A 25,962-nucleotide genomic window follows, 5' to 3' on the forward strand; every position below is an offset into this window, starting at 1 on the left:
AGAAAGAAGAAAGAAGGAAAGAAAGAAAAGAAGAAAGAAAGAAAAGAAGAAGATAAGAAAGAAGAAGAAAAGAAAGAAAGAAGAAAGAAAGAAAGAAAGAAAGAAATATGTGCAGGGGGGCCAGAGTGGTAGCGCCAAGTAGTAAGGCATCTGCCTTGCCCGTGCTAGCCTAGGACCAGACCTCGGTTCGATCCCCTGACGTCCCATATAGTTCCTCAAGCCAGGAGTAATTTCTGAGTGCATAGCCAGGAGTAATCCCTAAGCGTCACTGTTGCCCCCTAAAAATCAAACAAAACAAAAACAGAAATATGTGCAGGGAAGAAAAGAGAGGTCAAATGTGCTTAAATGATAATGCAGTCTTCCTCATGGACATAAGGAAGCACAGAAACATAGAGAAAGCAAGAAAGATGATGCTTGGGGAGATATGGTCGCACTTGAGAGAAGCTGCAGGTGGTGGCAGCACCCCAAACAAGCATCAGCTGTGCTATATGAGGACCATAAGAAAGAAGATCCTAAAGCATCTGCAAGAAGGCACTGAAAATTGTTGGTCCAAGATGTTCATTTTTAAGATTTTTCTCATGTACAGGACAACGGGTAGGGTGCTTTCTTTGCATATGTCAACCCTGTCCTCCAAATCCCACCATGAGTGGATCCCTAATTGCAGAGCCAGGAGAAAGCCATGAGCTTGGCCAGGTATAGCCCAAAATACAAGGAAACAAAGGAAAAGGCAGGCCCATTGCTGATGAGCATAAGGTTCCTGTCATCACAACCACAAAGGAAGGGGAAATTCAAGTTTAACAAAAAAGTGGGGCCAGAGCTAGCATAGTGGGTAGAGCACTTGCCTTCCATAGGGCCAACCCAGTTTTGATCGCTGGCATCTCATATGGTCCTTAAGTCCGGCAAGGACTGATTCCTTAACGTAGAATCAGGAGTAAGACCTGAGTACAGCTGGATATGGTTCCCCCCCAAAAAAAAATTTTTTTTTTTGTTTTTTGGGCCACACCCGGTGATGCTCGGGTTACTCCTGGCTATGCGCTCAGAAATTGCTCCTGGCTTGGGGGACCATATGGGACGCTGGGGGATTAAACCGCGGTCTGTCCTAGGCTAGCATGCAAGGCAAATGCCTTATGGCTTGCACCACCACTCCAGTCCCAAGAATACTTTTTTTTCTGGGGGGGGGGGTTCTCCCAGCAGCGCTAAGGGGTTTTTCCTGGCTCTACGCTCAGAAATCGCTCCTGGCAGGCACCGGGGACCATATGGGATGCCGAGATTCAAATCACTGTCCTTCTGCATGCAAGGCAAACACACTACCTCCATGCTATCTCTCCAGCCCCTCAATAATACTTTTTTTTTGTTTTGTTTTTTTTTTGTTTTTGTTTTTTGGGCCACACCCGTTTGATGCTCAGGGGTTACTCCTGGCTATGTGCTCAGAAATCGCCCCCTGGCTTGGGGGGACCATATGGGACGCCGGGGGGATCGAACCGCGGTCCTTTCCTTGGCTAGCGCTTGCAAGGCAGACACCTTACCTCCAGCGCCACCTACCCGGCCCCGAATAATACTTTTTTAATAAATGAAAAGTTAGGAGAGGAGATAGCACAGGGGTCGGGTGTTTGCCTTGCACGTGGCTCACTCAGGTTCAGTCCTCAGCACCACATATGGGCCCCTGAGTCCCTCCAGAGATGATCCCTAACTGCAGAACCAGAAATAAATCCTGAACACAGCAAGGTATTCCCTCCTTCCCCATCAAAAAAAATCAGAGTGATAGTACAGCAGATAGAGCATTTGCTTTGCACATGAGTGACCTGGGTTGAGTCCCTGGCATACATATGGTCCTCTAAACTCTGCTAAAAGAGATTCCTGAATGCAGAACCAGGAGTAAATCCTGAGCACAACGAGTTATGACAAACAAACAAAACAAGTAGGAAAAGGAAATTTAAAGAGGGACTGGAGAGATAGCCTAGAGGCACTTTCTACTGTGTAAGGCTGGCACCCCATATGTTGTTCCTCTGAGCACCACCAGGAGTAATCCCCGAGCACTAGGAGTGAGAATCCCGAGCTCCACCAGACGTGACCCAAACACCTCCTCCCAACAATAAAAGAAGATACCATACATGTGGCTCATTGGTAAAGCACATGGATGAATCACACTGGAGGGAGGGAGGGGGGGAGAGAGAAAGAGAGGGGGGGGGAGAGAGAGAGAGAGAGAGAGAGAGCGCAAGTGAGCAAATAAAGACTAATGTCAAATGGTGTTTAATTGGAATAGCCAATAAAACCGACAAGGAAAAATAATTTGCTCCTTTCTACAGGAGTTATATTGGCAGGTTATGAGACATTTAAAAGTTAAACAAGACATTGGATGGCCAGTTGCGACCTCTGAGAGTTGATTTATGAAACTGAGTATGCGAAAGGGTCTGGTGAATACAGGGCTCTCTCAGAGACAGTGGGAGGATGTTGATGCTCTGGGTGGAAAGAATACAGAAGTTACGGCATTGTCTTGGCCCCTGAGCATATAGAGCCAGGAGTGGCCCCTGTGGGCCCCAAACGAAAATAACTCCAGAACATTGTACATCTGAAATGTTACTATTAACGTATCGTAAATCAAAGTTGCTAAATTCAAAACTCAAAATGAAATAAACAGCACAGCCAATAACGTTTAATACAAAAAGACAGGGGACTGGAGAGAGAGTACAAGGGGCAGGCATGTATTTGGCTTGCATACATGCAGCTGACCCGGGTTCCATCCCTGACACCCCATATGGTTCCCCGAGCACCTTCAGGAGTAGTTTCCTAGTGCAGAGCCATGAGCATTGCCTGATGTGGTCTCCAGACCGATTCCTAAGCAAATAAATCAAATAGAGACGGCTTCAAGGGCTGGAACTCGTGCTCGCTCTGCCCGCAGGAGATGCTCAGTGGAGCTGAGAAGTAGAAGGAGGGAGCAGCCAGGGGCCCCTTTTGTGGCTCAAGGCAGAAAGTCGCGTCACCCGCACGACTGAGGTGCACCTGCCATGCCGTGGGCCGACTAGTTCCTGGTCCAGAACTCTTCGTGGACTCGGCTGGCCGGGCCAGCGAGTGTCCCGCAAGCCGCCCAGGTAGGTAGGTCGGTCCCTGCCCCGGGGGGTGACTGCCCGGACCTCGCTTCCAGGGGCCCTTGGCTGTTCCTGGAGGCGCAGAGCAGGTCGGGGAGTCACTGACGGGTCTCCGGTCCCTCGGCTGGAAGCGGCGCGAGTGGACGGGACCCGCTGCCCGCCAGCGGGGGTCGGTGCCGGGGGGGGCAGAGGGTGGCTGTCCTGGCTGGCCCGGCCGTGCAGGCTGGGCACCGGGCTCGGGCCGGATCCGATCCTCCCCGCAGCAGCAGCAGCGGCGGGCACCGGGCCCGGCGCCCAGCAGGGGCGTGTCGGGGCGCTCACCTGCCATTGGGCCGGCGGGGCGGCCGGGCCCGGCGGGTGGCCGGCGTATAAAGGCGCGTCCGGCCGGGCCGGGCCGGCGGTGGCGGGATGGAGGACAGCGTGTACCGGACCCGCTCGCTGGGGGTGGCGGCCGAGGGGCTGCCCGACCAGTACGCCGACGGGGAGGCGGCGCGCGTGTGGCAGCTGTACATCGGGGACACCAGCAGCCGCACGGCCGAGTACAAGGCCTGGCTGCTCGGGCTGCTGCGCCAGCACGGCTGCCGCCAGGTGCTCGACGTGGCCTGCGGCACCGGGTGAGCGGGCCGGCCGGACGAGGCCTCCTGGGGCAGCAGAGCCGGGGAGAAGGGCCGGGCCGGGCCTGACCCCCGGGGCACAGGGCGCAGGGCGCATCCTCCGGACGAGGGTCGCGGGGGGCCGAGGCCCAGAGGCAGCCCCGACAGGCTCCGACGTGAGTGGGGTGCTGGCCTCTGCGTGCTGGCTCTGGCCCCGGGTACTGGCTGGCTGGCTGGCTGGCCTTGGTCGGTGCTCCCGGTTGGCATTTGTTGGCTACGTCTGCCTGCCTGCCCGGCCCTGCCCTGCCCGGCCCGTGCCAGCCAGCCAGCCCTTGGGGCCGAGAGCTTTGGACCCACCCGTGGCTTTTAAAAGCCTGGTAAAAACTCCACGAGGTAGGCAAGGTGTGGAAAACCTATCTTGGAGGGGCCCAAGTCCACCCCCCACCCCATCACTCACACACACACACACACACACACACACACACACACACACACACACACTGGGCCGTGCCAAGAGCGCACCCACTTTGCTTCACTCCAGCACAGACCTGGCATCTGTAACAGGCACCTACCTCAGTTCGCTCCTCCCTCCTCCCAATGGGGACAGCACATCTCCCTCCAGGATAGCCCAGAGGGTTCTTTCTCTGTGCGGCTCCTCCCAGTAAAGGCTTCTGGGCAGCAAGACACAGATTGAGGAGTTTCCTGCAATCTGGGAAAGGAAGAGAGGCAGGAATTCCCCAGCTGAGACTCGCCCAGGGCTTCCTCCTTGCCTCCCGGGTGCCCTGACCACCCCACCCCAACCCCATGCCCATTCCCAGGGTGGACTCCATCATGCTGGTAGAGGAGGGTTTCAGTGTGACCAGCGTGGACGCGAGCGACAAGATGCTGAAGTATGCGCTGAAGGAGCGCTGGAATCGACGCCATGAGCCTGCCTTTGACAAGTGGGGTAAGCTGGTGGGTCCAAAGCTCTCCGGGATAGGGTCTCTGTTGTACCGCACTTCTTTATCTCACAGAGTTTTTGCTTTCTTCAAGGGGATGGAAAAATGTGCTAGACAGGTGCATGAGGTTCAATGCACAGTTCTCAGACCAAGTATGTCAGCTGTCTACACAGGAATGAGTTATAGAGTATAAGGGGCCATTATTATTATTGTTTATTGTAATCTGGGGGCTTTTGGGTCACAGCTAGTGGCACTCAGGGGCTATTCCTGCCTCTGCTCAGGGAACCATTTGTGGTTCTGGGGGTCTGAAGTCAGCCACATACAAGGCAGGTACCTTCCCTCCTGATTATCTCTCCTGCTCCACTGAGGGGTCAGTTTTTTGTTTTTGTTTGTTTATAGTCTCTGTAATATTAGTGTTATTCATGATTGGGTTTCACGCATACAATGTTTCTATACCGATTCCTACTGTTAACAATATAGCATTTTGGTTTTCTCCAGTAAAAACCCTTAAAAGGGGCTGGAGAGATAGTGCATAGGGGTTGGGTAACATATTGCCAGTCCAGGGCCATAACACAGAGGGCATAGCACTTGCCTCGCGCGCAGTGGTCCTAGATTTGATCCCTGGCATCCTATATGGTCCCCTGAGCCCAAGGAGTGACTCTAGAATGCAGACCAGGAGTAGTCTCTAAGCATCACTGGGTGTGGCCCAAAACAAAAACAAATACAAAAGATAGTGCGCTGCCTTGAACGGGGTTGACACTGGTTTGCTCCAGCCCCCAAATGATTGGTCCCGAGTACCAGTACCAGTGGGAGTCTCCCCTGAGCGCAGAGCCAGAAGTGAGTGCTGGGCAACACGAGGTGTGGGTCCCCCCCCAAAACCTATTCCCCAAACCCCTAAACACAAAACCCGCCTTTCCCACTTACTCCACCCTCCTCCCTTCAATGGCCTTTCTCACATCTTAAATGGGATTCATGTGTCTGAGGGTAAACTGAAGCAAAACTACACTGGGTGGATATGTGGGCTAGGGCAGCGGTCCCACCCTGATCTCTCTTCCCCTTGATGGCCCCAGTCATCGACGAAGCCAACTGGATGACCCTTGACAAAGATGTGTCCCGGCCTCCAGGGGGTGGTTTTGATGCCGTTATCTGCCTGGGAAACAGTTTTGCCCACTTGCCGGACAGCAAAGGTGAGTGGGAGTAGGAACAAGTAGGAAATCTGGGCAGGGCCCCAGCGCTGGCTCCCCCACGTCCCACAGACTCCGGAGACCCACACTCCTGCCACAGCACTCAGCCTTTGTGCCCTCCTTCTCAGCAAGGCTCCCCACCGTGCTCCCAGGGAGGAGAGCTGGGAGGGAGACGGGAGGGTGCAGGGGCCCAGAGCCGACGCTGCCTCTGCCCCTACCTGGAGCTCAGGGGACCAGAGCGAGCACCGGGTGGCCCTGAAGAACATCGCGAGCATGGTGCGGCCCGGGGGCGTGCTGGTCATCGACCACCGCAACTACGACCACATCCTCAGCACAGGCTGTGCGCCCCCCGGCAAGAACATCTACTACAAGGTGGGGCTGCCAGGGGAGGTGCTATCTGGGGTGCAGGCCCCAGAGAGGCGGCCGAGGCTGAGGCCGCCCTCCCTCCGTGTCCCCATCTGCAGAGTGACTTGACCAAGGACATCACCACGTCGGTGTTGACTGTGAACAACAAGGCGCACATGGTCACCCTGGATTATACGGTGCAGGTGCCCGGAGCTGACCTGAGGTATCCCATGGACTCGACGGGGGAGGGGGGGTGGAGGAGGCAGGGGCGCCCGGGGACTGTCCTCAGGTTTGCCGGGGCTCCTTTGCAGCAAGTTCCGGCTCTCCTACTACCCACACTGCCTGGCATCCTTCTCGGAGCTGCTTCGTGCGGCCTTCGGGGGCAAGTGCCAGCACAGCGTCCTGGGTGACTTCAAGCCCTACAAGCCCGACCAGACCTACGTCCCCTGCTACTTCATCCACGTGCTCAAAAGGACGGGCTGAGCGGGGCCTCAGGTGCTGTCCTGAGAGGCCGAAGACCTGCAGCCCTGCGTCAAGCTCTGTCACCCCTGGCCCATCCTGGAGGCGTGGGGACAGCTGACAACCAAGGAGCGAATGTTTAGATTCCAGCCTCTGAAGGGTGACCAATATATAATAGCCTGCACTTTTCCAGCTCCCACGTGCCTATGTGTATGTCTAAAGATGGGGTTCTCGGTTCAGCGTTTATGGCTCTTTCCTTGCATGCGGCTGACCTTGGTTCAGTCCCAGTCACCTCTGGTCCCTACTATTGCCAGGGGTCGATTGCTCCTAAGTAATAGCCTTGCACACCACTGAGTATGTTTCCTAAAGCCAAAGAAAAAATAAAGATGATGCCAGTGCCCCCCTGCCCTCTCCTCAAGGGCTTCTGCTGCCCACAGCCTTGGGCTCCTCCCCTTTCCCCATCCACCAACCCCTCAGAGCACATTTCCAGAAGGGGGCAGCAGACACTTTATTTTCAGCTACACTCCCTCAGCGCACCCTCCCAAGCACCCCAGGCCCACGTCCTCCTCTGGAGAGGAGCTTCAGTCTTGGGCTGTCCTGGGAGGAGGGACAGGTGGTCAGAGGCGCTCCTGGTGGGGCAGGAGCCTTCCAGTGTTTGGTGAAGAGCTCTCAGTTATCAGTCTCCAATAGTACCCGGGAAACTTGATCAATGATGTCCCTGCAGTCCTAGGGCTTGAATTCACGCTCGACACTCTAGGTCACGCTGTCACATTGCTGAGGCCTCTAGTTGGCAAACTTGCGCTGGATGCGCTTGTAGCGCAGCAGGTCCTGCTCATTCACGGAGGGCTGCAGCTGGGACGCAGCCTGGAGCAGGTCGTCCATGGTGACCAGCAGGGCTGAGTTCCCGCACTCCGTCCCTGGTGGGGACAAGGAGCAGATGAGGCTGGGGGCTTCGTCTCAGCTGGGCAGCATAGGCCCCACAGGATAGGGTCCCAGGAGAAGCACCTTCTTGCCCCGAGTTTCCCCAGTCCCTAACCCGAACCCTCCACCCCCACCTGTACCCAGATGGGCGCCTGGTTTTAAAGCCCCGCTCACCGTCCTCCAGTTCCTGGACTCTGCGTTTGAGGGCCCTGGTCATGGCATCCGAACAGAGGGAGTAGAGGTCGGCGCCCGTCAGCTGGGGAGGGCAGTGGTCCAGCACATTCACCAGGCTCACAGATGGCTCCAGCTTGAACCTGCGGAGGACACGGAGAGAAAGGGCTGAGCTTCCTGCTGGCTCCCCACTCTGCCCTCTGGGGCTGCCCTGAGACGTACTTGCGCGTGATGGCACTCAGGATACGGAGCTGGGAGGCCCGGTCCTCACTTGCCCCCACGTACACCAGCTTGTCAAACCTATGGGAAGAGACAGGGTCCATGCCAGGACTCCCAGTGGGAGAGGCAACAGCAGGGGCTGGGATTTAGGGACTGGCCCAAATGAGGCTGGTTGATGGAGGCAGGAGCAGGGGAGGTGGAAAAGGGGGGGCGTTTTGGGGTGCGCACCGGCCAGGTCGCAGAAGGGCAGGGTCCAAGAGGTCAGGTCGGTTGGTGGCCCCGATCACAAACACATCCTGAGTGCTGTGCAGTCCATCCAGCTCAGCCAGGAGCTGGGACACCACCCTGCAGGGAAAAAGCAGAAATACTGGGGCCTCACTTGGCCTCTCCACAAGCCTGCTCCACCCAGCTCTTCCTCCTCTCAGGCCTCTGCCCGCACGCCTTCATGGCCCACCCCCAAACACATGGGCAGGGCCTCTTTGGGAATTCAGGACAGTAATACAGGAACTTGGCTCTCAAGACAGCCGAAACCTTTCACAGGTCCCTGTCTCACATCCCCACATCCTGACACCCAGATGACTTCCCTCAGGCCCCACCTGTCCATCACACCTCCAGAATCACCACTTCGCCCCCGGCTCGGGGCCAGGGAGTCCAGTTCATCAAAGAAGATGATGCAGGGAGCTGCAGCCCTGGCCTTGGCAAACACTGAGCAGAGAGGAGAGTGTTCGGGGGAAGTGGCTCAGAGGGGCTTGATGTGGAAAATCCAGGCTTGACCATCCCGCACAAGCATCCTGGGTACCCCACTGAACCGGAACCGAGCCAGGATAAAGGAGGCCGAGTGGCCGCCCCGCCGCCTCACCTTCCCTCACGTTCTCCTCACTCTGGCCCACGTACATGTTGATGAGCTCAGGCCCCTTTACGCTGAGTGAGAGGACAGAGAGCAGTGAGGCCCGGGGCCTCTCGGCAGCCCCTCCCTCCCCTGACCTGTGCACCCCACCTGAGGAAGGTGAGGCTGCACTCGGTGGCCACGGCCTTGGCCAGCAGGGTCTTGCCCGTGCCTGGGGGCCCGTGAAGCAGCAGGCCCGAGCGCCTCAGGCCCAGGCTCAGCAGTTCCGGGTGCTCCAGGGGCAGCTGGATCGTCTCCAGGATCTCCCGTTTCACCTCCTGTAGCCCGCCCACGTCATGCCAGGACACTGAGGGGATCTGGAGGATGGGCGGGACAGTGAGCAGCTGGGGTCATGCTGGCAGGGAGCAGGAGCAGGGCACGTTCCACGGCTCTTCTCCCTACCTTGGGGGCTCCGATGGCCCGGGAGTGAGCGGCCTGTAGCTGCTCCAGGGCCTGCCCAAAGTCCTCGGCCAGGAGGGGAAAGCCGGCAGCACACAGCTCCCCTTCCTCCTCCTTGCTGCCCACCAAGCTGCAGAGGGAGACCAGGAAAACTGCTGGGGTCCAGACAGTCCCCCTCTTCCCTACCAAGCCCAGGCCCAGTTCCCCTCCTCCCCAGCCAGCCCCCCAGCTCTTGCCACTGCCATTCCACCACCTTCCTCACCCAGTGTGCTTAATTCTGCTGCAGGCTGCCCTGCTACTGTGGGTCACCAGGGCCTGGAGATCCCCTACCACGAAGCCCTGGGGAAGAACGGGAGAGGGTGCTGAGCCGGCCTGGCAGGCAGGAAACAGGGGGAGTGTGTGTGTCTTGTTCCTCCACCATAGCAGACACCCAGTGCCAGGGGGCTGCCAGCCTCAGTACTCACCGCACAGCGCCGTGCCAGCTGTGCCAGGCTCACCTCCTGGCCGAGGGGGAGGTGGGCAGTGAGAGCCTGCAGGACGCTGAGCCGCTGTCCCTCGCTGAGCACCGGCACCTCCAGCTCGTGGGGGAAGGCTGTGAGCACGTCGGTGGCCACGTCCTGGGCCCGGCTGGTGGTGGCCACCACCATGAGGGGAGGTCCGCTGGGGACAGATGGCAGCACTGAGGGCTGGGAGGTGGCAGAGTGTGGGAGAGTGCCCCAAAGGCTGCTGGATGAACTCCAGGTGGGAGAGGACAGAGGCTCCCCTTTATTCTCTTCTGTTGTTGGTTTTGGTTTTAGGGCCATACCAGGTGGTGCTCAGGGCTGACTTCTGGCTCTACACTTGGTTACTTCTGGAGGGGCTCAGAGAACCCTATGTGATACCAGGGGTTGAATCTTGGTTGGCCATGTGCCAGGTAAGCACCACCCACACACACTGTTCTGTCACTCCAGTTTGTCCCCCCCCCCTTTTTTTTTTTTTTTTTGGTTTTTGGGCCACACCCAGCAGTGCTCAGGGGTTACTCCTGGCTGTCTGCTCAGAAATAGCTCCTGGCAGGCACGGGGGACCATATGGGACACCGAGATTCGAACCAACCACCTTTGGTCCTGGATCGGCTGCTTGCAAAGCAAACGCCGATGTACTATCTCTCCGGGCCCAAGTCTGTTCCCTTTTATCTTCAATTCAACGTTCCCCAAAAACATGTAAGATCCCTGACCCATCCCTCGGGATTTCCCTAAGATCATCAGCTCAGAGGTGACAGAGGTGGGAGGGTCTGGGCAGATGGCTCAGGAGCAAATAACATGACTTGCACAAGTGAGATTCTGGATTGAAATCCCATCACCACCACACAGCCACTCCACACACACACACAACCCACCAAGTACCACTGGGTGTGGCCCTGCCAACAGAAACAGAAAGTAAAATAAGAAAGACTGGTGATGGGGCCTAAGAGATAGTGCAGCAGTGAGAGCATTTGCCTTGCAGGCAGCCAACCTCGTTTCCATTCCTGGAAGCACATATGGTCCCCTGAGCCCTGCCAGGAGTGATCTAATGAGTACAGAACCAGGGTTTGGAACTGAGCACCAGCAGGTTCCCCTGACCCAAAAGAAGTCTGAAGTGAGGAAGGTGGGCAGATGCCTGTCTGGTACCTGGTGTGGGGGGCCTCGTCCAGGAGCAGCCGGCGTAGAGTGGCGACCACGCGGGCATCCTCGCCCAGCCCATCACGGTCCCGGCCCAGCAGGTTCACAGCTGTCAGTAGCAGAACCACCGGCCGGCAGCCCCGGGCCCGGGTGAAGGCGGCCTGCAGCTTTGTCTCCACTGCCCCGCTGCTGTCTGCACAGAGGCTGGAGCAGGGCACCTGGGGAGTAGAGGCCTGTGAGCAAGGGTGAGTAGGGGGACAGGAGAGTGGGGGAAGGAGTCTGAGGACACACACCTTCCTCTGAAGGGAGGAGCCAGAACGCTGGCCAAGTCCTACCTCCTCTTGACCCTCTCCCATATGAGCCTCATTCTTTGGACAGTCCACCCAAATCATGACCCCTCCTTCCTGATCTGCTGGTCCAGCCAGGCTGGTCGATGAAAGGGGGAGGAAGAGTTTGAAGTGGGGCCGGATATGTTGGGCGGGGGGAGGTCTCCTTCCCAGCTGCCTTCACCTTCAGTAAATGGAGTCCAAGACGACTGCAGGCAGCAGCCACGGCTGTGCTCTTCCCGCTGCCTGGAGGCCCACACACAAGGGCGGCACCCACTCCCGTCAGCAGTGCCCCCCTGTATCCAGAGAAAAGACACCTGCTTGTCCTAACCTTCCAGAGACACAGGACCCACTGCTCTAGAGTGCGCATACTCCGTTTCTCCCTTTCTGAGGGACACTGCCCCCCCACCCTCCACTGCTGTCCATACTGGGATGCTCAGGGAGTGAAAGCCAGAACGGCTAGGGTTCCTCAAGAGGAAACAGCCACCCTGGGGAACATTCTTCTCTCCATGACCTGTCTACCATGGATGAAGACTATCCAAGCAGGGTGCCAGGAAATTTGCTGGTGGGAAAGATCTGAACTGGGTCCCCTGACTTGAAGGAAGTGTCACGCCCTCCCAAACCCTGTCAACCTGGCAGCTGGCTGCAAGCTGCCGTTCACTCACCCTGGGCAGAGGCGAGGCCTCAGGGCATTGCAGAGCTCCGTCACCAGGACCTCCAGGCCTGGAGGGGACAAGCTGCTCCAGAGAGTGGCCGGAGGGGAAGGAACACGGCTCAGGGTAGAACCCACCTGGGGAAAGTGGGAGGAAGCTTGGGTCATTCCCACACTCTTGGGGCTCCCTTCCCCAGGTCCCCGCCCTGAGGCCTCACCAAGTACAAGGAAGTATGGGTGGTGTCAGCCAAGTAGGCACTGGCTGGCCCGGTCACAGTTTCCCCAACTGTTTTCTTCACTTTAAAAAACACAAACCACCACCTGTGGAGAGACCTCAATGAGCCCCTGCCCAAGAGAAGAGCTTCCCCACACCATTACCAAGGCCCTCTGAAGGAACCCTGCAAGAATCCCCACAGGCATGAAGGGGGCATATTCTGTCTTAGGGACTAGACAATACAGTGGTAAGGCACTTGCTAAGCGCTTGGGGTTCAATTCCCGGCACCCCATATGGTCTTCTGAGCACTTGTCATGAGTGATCCCTGAGTGCAGGGCCAGGAATAAATCTGGAGCACAGCTGGGTGTAGCCCCAAAACAAAATTAAAACCCCAAACCACAGATGCTTCCTCAGCTCTGGGCCAGGTTGCATACAAGCACTGAGGGCAGGTGCTGGGCCTGCGCGCCTGTGGCCGTTCTCTGGGTAAAGGATCTACCCCTATGTTCTAGTGACCACTGCTCACCTAAGCATGATGGTCTGTCTGACCACTTGCATTAGTTTCAGAAGATCTTCAAAGATCTACACTCCCCCAAACATTATGGAAGGTCCTTAGACTTTCCTGGCTCTGTACTCAGGAATTACTCCTTGCAGTGCTTAGGGGACCAAATGGGATGAAGGGATCAAACCCAGCATCATGCTGGGTGCAAGGCAAGTGCTCTATCTGCTTGCTATACTCTCTCCAGCCTAAGATCCTTGGACCTTTAACCAATAATCCACAAAACTCAATGACATCTAACATTAAAGAGTAATTATTCAAGTTTTGTTTTGCCTTTTTAGGCCATACCTGGAGGGGCTCAGGACTTAATCCTGGCTCCATGCACAGGAATTACTCTTTGGGGGTACTTGGGGTGCTATGTAGGGTCCTGGGGTTCGAACCCAGGCTGGCATCATGTGAGACAGATGACCTACCCACTGTAATACCTCTCCATCTTCGGATTTTGGTCTTTGGGCCAAACCCAGTAACTCCCAGAACTAGTCCTGGTGGTGCTGGAATAAAACCCACCTGCAAAGTGTCTCCAGACCCCTGAGCCATCAAATTGTATTCTAATGGCACATTAACATTATCTAAGAAATGTTCAAGTAGAAAACTGACATCTCTCACATGTTTATCCAGAAAATAAGTAGCTGTCAGGGGCTGAGATAAGAAGTGATACTAATGGGCTGGTTTCTTTGGGGGCTGATGAAAATGTGCTAAAAGTAGTAGTAATGATTGTGTAACCTTGAAATTTCCATAAGAGCCATTTACTTTTTCACTTTATTTGAAAGGAAGACTGTTTGGGCCATGCCTGGAGGTACTTGGGGATCATCTGTGGTGCTCAGGAAGTGATACGCTGTGCCAGATCTAACCAGCGTCAGCCACGTGCAAGGCAAGAGGTTAACCTGTTCCACCTCACCTGTCCTACATGTAATACTTAGGACAGTGCAGTACCAGGGATCCAATTCAGGTTTCTTACATGCCTGTGCTCAGTTCATTGAGCCATCTCTCTGGTCCTTAAATTTTACATTTTCCTGTTTTCATTTTTTTAGTGTGCTTCTTTCTCTGCACTTAGGGATCACTTCTGATGGAGCTTAGGAGGCCATGTGTGGTTTCAGGAATCACAACTGGTTAGGGTGCATGCGAGGCAAACACCGTAACCTCTGTGTTCTCTCTCCAGTCCTGGCCTGCCCGATTCTGCTCTGAATGGTCTGGAGCAGCATTCAGGTACATGCATTCTCCTGAAGTTCCTCCCGCCCTAAGCAAGGCTGTGTGGGTGGGTAGGGCGAGTGCTGGTAGGTCAGCTAGTTCCTCATCCTACTCATAGGTCTGTGAGCAGGCAGAGGTAGGCAACAGTCACTTGCCTGCTTTTCCAAATGGAAGAAATGAGCTAGCCTCTCCAATCCTCAGGGCAGCTAGGCAGGCCAGAGATGGACTCACCTGCACACCTTTTAGGTGCAGTGAGGGGTCAGTTCCTTTGCTCGGTGTCCCCCAGCCACCAGGCTGCACCCTCTGGCAGCGGGGAAATGAGGGTGCCTCAATGTGAAGAGGGAACACATTAGGTTCATAGCAGTGGGAGACTTGAAAGACTTAAAGGCACCTGTGGCTGTAGAAAGCAGGGAAAGGGACAGGAGCAAAGCCTGCCTTGCTGTGTGTGATTCATCCCAGTGCTGAGAGATTTGTTGGGAACCCTGAATTTTATGCACACTGATTCTAAAGGGTGGTAATGTTCTGCAAGGGAGACTAAAGAGAGACCACCTCAGTGAACAGAAGGACAAGAAGACTGCTGGGGAATAAATGGGCTGTGTTCCCTGGAAGCAGAGGTAACCAGATGTGGCCCGCAGATCTGGCTGGAGGTGAATTTCCAGGGAAATTCCTCCCTAGCAGCCCAAGAAACTGTTCTGCAGGCTTCCCCTACCAACTCTGTGCTCATCTTTCCTCTCCCTCCCCCATCCATCCCACCCTGCTCTCTTTAGGGCCAGCTTGTGACAAACGACTGAGTTTGGCTCCAGCCAAAGGAGTCATGTCTCTCCAGACTACGATGGCAAAGTTCCAAGACCAAAAGTGATCTGTGGGTAGGTCTCAGGATAGCTGAGCACCTCTTTTCCTTTGAAAGTACAAAGAGGGTAACCCTCCTTTGCATGAGGATTGCGGAGGAATTAGGGGCTCATGTCTGCATGGAAGAGTTCCAGGTTCCAGCCCTGACCCCCACATGATATGGAACATGGTAAGCACCACTGGGTATGACCTGAATACTGAAACAAACAAAAAAATGAATGCCCTCTCAAAGGACGAGCATTCTGTCTTCCTACAGAAGGCAGCTGCTCACAGACATGCGTCTGAGTTAAGACAGAGGGTAGTGTGCATGTGCTGCACAAGCCCATGTGTTGCCTTAACATCCGTCACCCTACCTTCCTTCTTGAGGTGTGTACTTTCATACTTTAACGGTAGGATGTATAGTGGGGCTCTTTCCATTCTAGAGAAGTCAGTTTTCTCTCTTGAGCACATTACTTACTCTTTCCTTCTTCAGACATTTCAAATAAAGCACATATTTAGTTTAAAAAAAAAAAAAAGGAAGATGGGAGATAGAGGGTTGGAGTTATAGGACAATGGGCAGGGTGTCTAACCTTCTGCCTGCACAATGGACTGCACTCAGCCAACCCACGTTTGATCCCCGGCACCCCCAGCCACCAGGAAGGAGCCTGAGTGCAGAGCCAGGAGTAAGTCCTGAACATCACTGGGTATGGCTACAAAACTAAACAGTGGAGATAGGGGGCTAAAGAGATACGACAGTGGAGAAAGTACTTGTCTTGTGTGTACTGACCCCAATATAATCCCCCAGATGAACCCAAGTACTACCAGGTGTGTTCCTCAGCACAAAGCTAAGGGCCTCCCACCTCCACCCCCAACCCCCAAAAAAATAGAAATGGGTAGTGACTGACTGAGAAGGGCCAGCCTGGCACTTATTACCAGGTCTCAGATATTTGATCTGGGAAAGCTCAGGGTCCCACAGGGCCTACATGAGGTTACAGGGCCCTGCTGTCTGGGTGGCGCATGCTGAGATGGAAGAGACCGAACACTGGCCAGATCCACACTGGGTAGGGCCAAGCAGGGGTTTTAGGCTGAGACTCACTCTCGGCCTGGTGAGGTTAGAGGCTCTGAGCACAAGTCTCACATCTAAGCTCCTGGCAGGCTGCTTCTGCCACCTCACATGGTGATCAGGACCCTATAGGAAACCTGACCTGAAGAGAAGACCTGGCTGAGGCCCAGGTCTACCAGTTCTCCCTTCACTCAAGGCACAGTCGCTTCACCACACCATTCTCTAGTCTATAGAATCTCTGTGGCCAGAGTCAAGGGGAAAAGCAAGGCTGGTGCCACTGTTTGGGGGCTTGGCTTGGCTTGGCTTGGCACTACATTCCCTCTCAGGGGAGGATTGGGGAGAAAGAACAGTCCAGGGCAGTACCAATGTCCAGGACAGCTTCCTCACCCAAGAAGCACCTGTACACAATCCATCAGTTGAGGCAGAGAACTCTGTTTGCACACCTCAGGCTGACTATACGGGGGTATTGCCCCCAAATCCTGGTCCCAAGACTATGCTTGGAGTTTTTTGTTGTTGTTGTTTTGCTTTTTGGGCCACACCCCAGTGACGCCTCAGGGTTACTCGTGGCTATGCGCTCAGAAATCGCTCCTGGCTTGGGGGACCATATGGGACGCTGGGGGATCAAACCAAGGTCCGTCCTGGGTTAGCTCATGCAAGGCAGATACCCTATTGCTTGTGCCACCGCTCTGGCCCCTATGCTTGTACTTTGAACCCAAGTGAATCTCTCCTGGCCTGGGCTATTAAACTATTAGTGCTTTCCTTTACTAGAAAAACCAGCAATCTGCTCTGAAGTCAGTGGTTCCTAATTTTGTGACATATGTTTGAAAATTCGACAGGTATAGACCTCGTCTCTTCTGTAGAATGTGTGTGACAGAGCCATGGGAGATAACTCAAAGGACTGAAATTTGTATTGCAGATGGTAGTCCATCAACTCTCCTAGAACCACAGGGAATCACCCTCTAATACTTCGAGGAGTGGGCGCCCCAACCAAACAAAAATTCCTGTATGTAACAAAGTGTTCTCATGCATAGGATTGATCTGTGCAACTTATTAGGAGGGTGTGTGTGAATGCCTGCCCCAAGTCCCAGCTGCATACCTGGGTGGGCTGCTCTGGGCTTCCTTCCAGGATCTCTACTTGCCCAAAATGTCGCACACACAGAACATCTCCTTCCTGGACCGCCCTGCAACACAGCAGTGGCCACCAGTCAGCTCCCAAAGGCAGTCAAGGGGTGTGGACTGGCACTGAATTCCCCCATGCCACCCTCAGTGGTGCACCCTCCTCCTCAAGGGCTTCCTTTCCATCCCAGAAGTCCTAAGTAGAGCTACAGAAAAAAAAAAAAAAATAGAGCTGGGGAAACAGCGGAGGATCAGGCCAGTCAGGGGCAAAGCTGGCTCCTTCTGGATTCTCACATCAGAGAAGCTTATCTCAACTTAACACATCTAGAAACACCTCATAGTTCAGATATCTGCTACTATCTGTCTGACATAGTAAAAAAATTTCCAGTAACAGCATCCAAAATAGTATTTAAAAGATGTTTGTTCTGGTCACACCCAGCAGCGCTCAGGGGTTACTCCTGGCAGGCTCGGGGGACCAGACAGGATAGCCGGGATTCGAACCACCGCCCTTCTGCATGCAAGGCAAGTGCCCTATCTCCATGCTATCTCTCTGGCTCCTTAAAAAGATGTTTTTAAGCCTCAGAGCCAGAGTAGTAAAACAGTATATAAGTATGTAGCCAACCAAGGTTCAATCTCCAGTATCCCATATGGTTCCTTCAGTACCATCAGGAGTGACTCCTAAGTGCAGAGTCAGGAATAAACACTGAGCAGCATTGGGTGAGGCTCAAAAAACAAAGACAAGAATTTTAAGCCTCTTAAAAAAAATCAGAGGTTGGTTGGATATAGCACAACTGTAGGGGTGTTTGCTTTGCAAGCAGCCATCCCAGGACCTATATAAGGTCCCCCATGCCTGCCAGAAGTGATTTCTGAGCAGAGAGCCAGGAGTAACCCCTGAGCACCACCGGATGTGGCCGCCCCCCCCCCAAAATAATCAGAGGTTGTTTACGCAGAAACGATAGCACTGGAGGTAAGGCATTTGCTATGCATACAGCTGACCTCAGGTTTGATCCCTGCCATCCCATGTGATCCTCCAAGCCTGCCAGGAGTGATTTCTGCAGTGTCAGGAATAATGCTTGAGCACTGCCAGTTATGGCCCAACAACAAAAATCAAAGGTTGGAGTCAGAAAGGTAATATAGTGGGTATATACTTGCCTTGCATGCAGTAGACTCAAATTCAATCCCCAGCATCCCATGTGGTCCCCTGAGCCTGCCAGGAATGATTCCTGAGTTCAGAGCCAGGAGTAACCCCTGAGCATTACCAGGCATGACAAAATAAATAAATAAAACTAACTCCCAAACACCATGGTTGCGCCATCTTCCCAAAAATCAAAGTTTACTGGCCAAAGAGACAGTCCCAGTGGGTAAGGTGTGTGCCTTGCAGACAGCAGTCCCAGGTTTCCATCCTCAGCATCCAACCCTGCTAGGAGTGGGTTTCTTGAGCACCAAGCACCTGAGCTCTGATTTATGTCAAGTATGCCCCACTCCACCCCTCAAAAAAGGAACAGAGGTTCAAGGCCGAGGAAGTGGCACAGCATGTACAAAGGGCCCTCGGCTCCATCCCTGGCACAAGGCCTCATAAGCACTGCTGATGCTCCAAATAAGCAAGTGATAAAAAAAAAGTTGATCCCTCTGAAGGCCCAATGACGGGGGTAGGAGGGAGCAGCGAAGGTAGAACATATTCCTCCAGAAAGTGGCGTGCAGCTAACCTGGGTGTCTGAAAGTGTCGGTAGAGAACTCGGTCATAGTTCCCTCGAGTGCTGTAATGGGGGAAGGACACGATCTCGACGTGCAGAGCTCTTTGGCAAACGGGGGCTGCGACAGCACAGAGCAGGCTTCTTTTGTCCTTCAGGGGGGCAGCTGCCTTCCGAGTACCTCTATCAGAGAAATAATTGCCACTTCATAACCTGCCTCCCAACGGCCAGCTCTGCCCTCTCTGACACACTGATCTATCTCAATCCCGAGCCTGCCTATAACCACTTGGCACGTGGAGGTGTGGCCGGCTGGCCCAGGGCTGAATCCATAAGCCTGAGAAAACAGAAGAGACCAAGGAAGGGCTGGAGAGAGAGTAGAGGGTAGGACACTAGATGCAGTTGACTTGAGTTCGATTCTGGATACCCCATATGGTCCTCTGAGCCCAGCCAGGAGAAATGTCACTTTTCTAGAACACCTTCGGTTAGTTATCCCAGGGTCAGTGAGATGGTAAAGACCTCTCCCCTTCTTGCTTCCCTATAGTGACACCAGCCAGCCCGTAGGACTGATTGCAAGTAAGCACTACTGTGAACTTTAAATTCAGGTTGTGGGGAAGGGTGTGGCCACATGGAAGGAGTTGATCTCTGCTGTGAGCTCTACAGTAGCTCTTCCTCCCTCCAGGAAACCCACACCTCACACCCATCCCGAAGGTGCTTACATCACCTGATTTTTGCCAGCATGGATCAACGTATCAGGAATGTTTTGCATCTATCTGCATGTGGCAACTAACACTTGACATGTGATTAAAGCCACCCAAGGACCTCAGGTTTTAACTTGATTTAATTTAGAGACACAATGTGGCTCGTGGTTTTCCATGCTGGTCTTTGCAGACATAAATCTATTTCTAGACGCTTAATAAAACCTTAGATTGTATTTATCTCCCCAAATACAATTTGGAATAATTTTCAATTTGAAAAAAAAATTGGGGGGGGGAATCACATCCTGCGGCACTCAGGGGCTACTCCTGGCTCTGTGCTCAGAAGTCGCTCCTGGCAGGCTCAGGGGACCATATGGGATGCCAGGATTTGAACTGGGGTTCATCCTGTGTTGGCCAAGTGCAAGGCAAATGCTTTATCACTGTGCTATCACTCTGGTCTTGAAAAAATTTTGAAGGCAGAAAGAAAACTAATCTTAGATTTTTGTTTTGGTTTTGGGCCACACCTGCTAATGCTCAGGGGTTACTCCTAGCTCTGCACTCAGAAATCACTCCTGGCAGGCTCAGGGAACCATATGGGATGCCAGGGATTGAACCCCAGTCAGCCATGTGCAAGGCAAATACCCGTATGCTGTGGGATTGCTCCCGGCCCCTTGGATACAGATCTATTTTTTGGTGTGGGGGGTCACACCCGGCTGCTTTCAGGGGTTACTCTTGGCTCTGCACTCAGAAATTGCTCCTGGCAGGCATGGGGGACCATAAAGGATGCCAGGATTCTAATCACCGTCCATCCTGGATTGGCTGCTTGCAAGGCAAACACTCTACCACTATGCTATCTCTCCGGCCCCAAGGATACAGATCTTTTGTTTTGGGGCCACATTCTTTAAAATGCAAGGCTTACTTCTATCTCTGTGCTCAGGGATCTCTCATAGTGAGCTCAGGGGACCTAGAAGATGCTAGGGATTATAACCCAGTTCAGCTGAGAGTAAGGAAACCACTTAGCCAGCAGTGCTTACTCCAACCCCAATAGAAAATATTTCCCGGGGCTGGAGAGATAGCATGGAGGTAAGGCGTTTGCCTTTCATGCAGGAGGTCATCGGTTCAAATCCCGGCGCCCCATATGGTCCCCTGTGCCTGCCAGGAGCAATTTCTGAGCCTGGAGCCAGAAATAACCCCTGAGCACTGCCGGGTGTGACCCAAAAAACAAAAAAAAAAAAAAAAAAAAAAAAAAAGAAAAGAAAATATTTCCCCCAGGAGGCAAAGTGGCTTACAACAATTTCTGTGTATTTTATACTTGTAATGCTCCTGTAGCAGTCCCCAGCATGTCAATGACTATCCTCCACATACAATCAACCCCACTGCTTTTTTTTTTTTTAATTATTTTTGGGCCACACTTGGCGATGTTCAAGGGTAACTCCTGGCTAATACTCAGAGGGGAACAGTGAGGATATGTTATGATGGATATTGAAACTGGATGGGCCACAAGCAAGTGGCTCCTACCACTGCCTTTTTTTTTTTGTGTGTGGTTTTTGGGTCTCACCCGGCAGTGCTCAGGGGATACTCCTGGCTCCATGTTCAGAAATTGCTCCTGGCAAGCACGGGGAACCATATGGGACAAGGGGATTCGAACCAATGACCTTCTGCATGAAAGGCAAACGCCTTAACTCCATGCTATCTCTCCGGCCCCACTGCCACTGCTTCTTATTCCCTCTTCTACCATAATCCTAGGTTACTGTTCTATCAACACTTGGAAGACCAGTCAGTGGTGCTCAGAGAACCATAAGGTGCTGGGGATTCGAACCAAAATCAACTGCATAGTCAGCATCATCTTAGTACAGAAGTTAAAGCCAGTGCGTATTATTGTTCTGTTAGGATCTAAAGTTTGATTTAGGGGCCAGAGATAGCATGAAGGTAAGGCATTTGCCTCGCTTGCAGAAGGATGGTGGTTTGAGTCCCGGCATCCCATAGGGTCCCCCGAGCCTGCCAGGAGCGATTTCTGAACATAGATAGAGCCAGGAGTAACCCCTGAGTGTTGCTGGATGTGAACCAAAAACCAAAAATAAAATAAAATAAAGTTTGATTTAGAATTACCGGGCCCGGAGAGATAGGACAGCGGTGTTTGCCTTGCAAGCAGCTGGTCCAGGACCTAAGGTGATTGGTTCGAATCCCGGTGTTCCATATGGTCCCCCGTGCCTGCCAGGGGCTATTTCTGAGCAGACAGCCAGGAGTAACCCCTGAGCACCGCCAGGTGTGGCCCAAAAAACAAAAAAAATAAAAAAAGAATTACCTGTAACCTAGCTTTAGCTAGTACAGCCATGACAGGCTCAAGTTTTATGAAACAGAGGGACCGGGCGGTGGCGCTAAAGGTAAGGTGCCTGCCTTGCCAGCGCTAGCCTTGAACGGACCGCGGTTCGATCCCCCGGTGTCCCATATGGTCCCCCAAGCCAAGAGCAACTTCTGAGCGCATAGCCAGGAGTAACCCCTGAGCGTTACTGGGTGTGGCCCAAAAACCAAAAAAAAAAAAAAAAAAACAGAGACTAGGCCAGAACAGCTAGTTCCAGGAACTTTGAGGGCATGTACCAAAACAGCTAAACTAGCAACATCCAGGGGCCTGAGGGTAGATAAGGTCATGAGTGTCCAGTGGGCACCCAAGACTCTCCTCTACTACTTCAGCTGACACAGCCTCCAAAGCCCTAAAACCACAATATTCCACTCTAGATATCTAGCCCAAAAAGAAACACACTAGACAATAATCAACTTAGGGGGCCAGAGAGATAGCATGGAGGTAAGGCGTTTGCCTTTCAAGCAGAAGGTCATCAGTTTGAATCCGGCTTCCCATGTGGTCCCCCGTGCCTGCGAAGAGCAATTTCTGAGCATGGAGCCAGGAATGCCTTATTACAGTGCTGTTCATCTCTTTGCATCTCTTTGGTGGTCTTTGTGGGGGTGGATCTCAAATTAGGAGCTGACAATTTCTTTCTTTTTCTTTTTCTTTTTGGTTTTTGGTTCACACCCGGCAGCGCTCAGGGGTTACTCCTGGCTCTACGCTCAGAAATCGCCCCAGGCAGGCTCAGGGGACCATATGGGATGCCGGGATTCGAACCACCGACCTTCTGCATGCAAGGTAAAAACCTTACCTCCATGCTATCTCTCTGGTTCGAGCTAACAATTTCTTGATTTTGTTTTGGGACTACACCCTGCTATCCTCAAGGGTTACTCCTGACTCTGAACTCAGGAATTATTCCTGGTGGGAGTTAGACCCATGGATTCCAGGGATCAAACCAGGGTTGGCCAAGTGCAAGGCAAGCTCCCTACCCACTATACTACCACTCCTTGCCCCAGATCTTATTTTTTGTTTTGCAATGCTGAGTATGGAACTCATGCTCATTTGAGGCATGTGCTCTACACTGACTCATGTCTTCTCTACTATGGCAGAACTAAATAAATGCCCTAAGACAGTGACAAAAATTCTCTGAGAAGTAAGTCCTGTGAAAGTATGACAATAAGTTATGCAAGGCTTTATGGAATTGCATCTTGGGAAGCAATGTGGTTTAGCAGTAGAGCATATACATGCCTTGCAGGTGTGAACCTGATTAAAGAAAAAAATAAAAGAGCTTCAGGGAGACAGCTCAAGTGGCATGACAGAGCACATGGTAAAGAACTATCAGGAGTGGCCCATCTTTAAAAAAAATTAGGGTCCAGGGGCCGGAGAGATAGCATGGAGGTAGGGCGTTTGCCTTTCATGCAGGAGGTAGTCGGTTCGAATCCCGGCGTCCCATATGCCCCCCACCCCCCGTGCCTGCCAGGAGCAATTTCTAAGCCTGGAGCCAGGAATAACCCCTGAGCACTGCCAGGTGTGACCCAAAAACCACAAAAAAAAAAAAATTAGGGTCCAAGCAATAGTACAGGGAGTAGGTCGTTTGCTTTACATACATCCCACAAATGTTCAGGGAACCCTAGCAATCCCTGGTCCCCTGAGCCAGGTGTGGCCCCAAACCAAAACAAAACCCTTCTAAAAAAGTGACATTTTTAAATGGACCTTAGAAAAAGCAGAAAGGATTTGATAAGGAAGCTAGAATAGGAAGGACTTTGAGGCCAAAGATAAGCAAGAGTAGAGGCCAGAGAGAGAAAAGAGCAGATAGGTCTTGTCCATAACAGGCCCAGGTTTAATCTTTGGCACCCTGTATAGTCCCTGAGCCCTGCCAGGAGTAAACCCTGAGCATAAAGTCAGAAATAAGCCTTTAGTACAGCAAAGTTTGGCCACCAAAATTAAAAAAAAAAATAAATAAACAAGAATAAATGAATTGAAGTAGTATTCTCCAGATTACCATGCACAAGGCCTGATATACTTGGGTTTTTCTTTTGGGGGGGGAGGGTGTGACACACCGATCAGCACTCAAGTGTTACTCCTGGCTCTGTGCTCAGAAATTGCTCCTGGCAGGCTGGGGGACTATAAGGGATGCCAGGGATCCAACCTGGGTCTGTCCTGGGTCAGCCGTGTGCTGCTGTGCTATCGCTCCGGCCCCAGGCCTAATATACTTGTGATTCAACCAAGAACTGAGAAGATCGGGGCTGGAGAGAGAGTACAGCCGATCCAGGACCAAAGGTGGTTGGTTCGAATCCCGGTGTCCCATATGGTCCCGTGCCTGCCGGGAGCTATTTCTGAGCAGACAGCCAGGAGTAACACCTGAGCACTGCTGGGTGTGGCCCCCCCCCCAAAAAAAAAAAAGAACTGAGATCAATACACAGCCTGCAATTTTAACCTTTCACCCAAATGGATGAAAGCCTTTCTCAAGCACAGTCACAAGGCACAGGCTGATGCCAGTATGATTACAAAACTGGAGAGTGAATGGAAGGTCTAAGATCTGAGGTCCTCCACTCACCAGCTCTGGTCTAGTGAATTAGTCAGCGGCCTGGAGTACAGTCTGTGATGTGGGGGAGTACAGCTTTATATCTAAACCACAGAGTCAACAACACTGAAAATAGAAGATCCAAACGACAACCACCCAATTTTAAAGTGTGTCTGCCAGGTTGGAGTGATAGTATAGAGGCTATTTTGCTTTGCACCAGACTTCTATCCCTGGCACCCATATGGTCCCGAGTCTCCTGCCAGGAGAGATTCTAGTGCTGAGCAAGGAGTAAGCCCTGAGCACCGCCAAATACGGCCCTCAAGCCCCCAAAATAAATGATAAGTAAGAATAATTCCATGATGGTAGGCTGGGTGTGGGAGGGAACTTGGGTATACTGGTGGAGGGAAGTCAGTATGGTGTGACTGGTGCTAGAACAATGTATGTCTAAAACTCAACTATCGAGGCCAGAGACAGCATGGAGGTAGGGCTACAAGGGATGCATGCAGAAGGATGGTGGTTTAAATCCGGGCATCCCATATGGTCCCGCGAGCTTGCCAGGAGTGATTTCTGAGCATAGATCCAGGGGTAGCCCCTGAGCGCTGCCGTTTGTGACCCAAAAGCAAAAACAAAAAGCAGCAGCAGAGGCCACAGAGGTACTGAACTGGGTAGCAATCTATATGGTTCTCTAAGCACCAACCAGGAGTTAATTGGGTTGGCGGGGGGAGAAGGAAGGGGATTCATTCCTGACCCGGCCCTGGGTCCTACCTGTAGCCTGAGCTCTCCCACTTCCAAAGGATCACAGCCCAGGTTAAAAGCTAGAGTGGCAGGCACGAGAGCCAGTCCGTCGGCCAGCGGCTCTTCCAGCTGCCCGGCGCTGGGGCCCAGCCGCTTCGAGAGGTCCCAGGGAGACTCGAGCGCCTCTATGGTGGCCAGGCGTGGCTGGCCGGGATCGGCGGCTGCTTCTGGGGCTCGGGCCACCCACACCCACACCCACTCGCCCTGGAAGAGGCCGAGGCTGCGGAGACAGCGCCGGCTCACCCCCAACGACTCCCCGATCCCTCCTAGAAGGCCCCGGACCCTCCGGGCACGGCGGGGGGCCGCGAAGGAAGACACCAGCGGGGGCTGCGGCGGGGTCCGGCTCGTGCCCCCCGTGTCCGGGGCCTGCTTGGCTCGGCCCCGGAGCTCGGTGACAGCCAGGCGCGTGCCGGGCCCCAGGAGACCTTGCAAGGCCGGCCGCGTCTCCAGCACGCGCGGCCCGGGTCCGGGCGTGGGCGGCAGCGTCTCTCCGCGCCGCACCAGCAGCGGCCCGACCCGCGGGGCGAGCCCCGGGCCGGGAGCGGCGGCGCCGAGCAGGGCCCAGCTGAGCGCGGGGGGCCTCCGCACGGGCCGCGCCCGCACCCACGTCCCGGGGCGCAGCGCCAAGAGCCGCAGCAGCGCGCGGCTGGCCAGCAGCGCCGGCGGCTCGAGGCCCGGGCCCGCGCTCTCGGCGTCCCTGCGGGAGGGCGCCTCCAGGGCCACCACGAGCAGCGCCGGGCCCGTGGGGCTCTCCGCGGCGGGCCGCAGGGCCAGCACCGAGCCCTGCCCCGGCCCCGACCCCGCCACGGGCCAGGGACCCCCCGGCGGCACCAGCACCGCCAGCGGGGGCGCGTCGGCAGGGAAGGGATCCAGGAGCTGCAACACCGCCAGCGCCATGATGACAGCAGACGGCCTGGAGGATGCTAGGGTGCGACTTCCGGCGCCGAGAAACTACTTCCGGCGCACACATGCATCACTTCCGCTTCCTCTCGGGGCAGGGCGAGCGATGTGAGGGGGTCCCCTCGGTGTTCCGCGCATGCGCACAGAGCGACTGGCGCCTGAAATTGACCGAAAGGCTCCGCGCATGCGCAAAGAAAGCGAACGGCGCCCCAAAGTTAACCGGGGAGGTTCCGCG

The 25,962-nt window shown here is 54.0% G+C and overlaps 2 protein-coding genes across 2 annotated transcripts; one reads left to right on the forward strand and one right to left on the reverse strand.

Moving 5' to 3' along the window:
* The first annotated feature begins 3,494 nt into the window (after positions 1-3,494).
* Positions 3,495-6,790, forward strand: GNMT (glycine N-methyltransferase). The gene is made up of 6 exons (XM_049764930.1): positions 3,495-3,700; positions 4,498-4,625; positions 5,688-5,804; positions 6,031-6,173; positions 6,266-6,369; positions 6,458-6,790. Exons 1-6 carry the CDS (start codon positions 3,495-3,497, stop codon positions 6,627-6,629), a joined length of 870 nt encoding a protein of 289 aa, XP_049620887.1. The 3' UTR covers positions 6,630-6,790.
* Positions 6,791-7,088: 298 nt separating this feature from the next.
* On the reverse strand, positions 7,089-25,724 carry PEX6 (peroxisomal biogenesis factor 6). Its single transcript, XM_049764938.1, is given in 19 exon segments — positions 7,089-7,522; positions 7,701-7,840; positions 7,920-7,997; positions 8,145-8,261; positions 8,513-8,621; positions 8,776-8,837; positions 8,914-9,119; positions 9,205-9,331; positions 9,464-9,540; positions 9,666-9,861; positions 10,848-11,056; positions 11,349-11,460; positions 11,830-11,954; positions 12,035-12,149; positions 16,775-16,846; positions 18,488-18,573; positions 18,576-18,623; positions 18,626-18,655; positions 24,798-25,724. Coding segments are annotated over 19 exon segments (2,970 nt in total). The 3' UTR covers positions 7,089-7,388.
* Between the last annotated feature and the right edge of the window lie 238 nt (positions 25,725-25,962).

This window comes from Suncus etruscus, chromosome 18 (assembly GCF_024139225.1).
Source record: "Suncus etruscus isolate mSunEtr1 chromosome 18, mSunEtr1.pri.cur, whole genome shotgun sequence".
Classification (NCBI taxonomy): domain Eukaryota; kingdom Metazoa; phylum Chordata; class Mammalia; order Eulipotyphla; family Soricidae; genus Suncus; species Suncus etruscus.

Bases quoted from the DNA above. Each gene is read 5' to 3' on its own strand.
- GNMT (XM_049764930.1), top strand. From the start codon at position 3,495: ATGGAGGACAGCGTGTACCGGACCCGCTCGCTGGGGGTGGCGGCCGAG. The intron at 5,805-6,030 runs GTGAGTGGGAGT...CCTGGAGCTCAG, and splicing joins CCACTTGCCGGACAGCAAAG to GGGACCAGAGCGAGCACCGG. The intron at 6,370-6,457 runs GTATCCCATGGA...GCTCCTTTGCAG, and splicing joins GTGCCCGGAGCTGACCTGAG to CAAGTTCCGGCTCTCCTACT.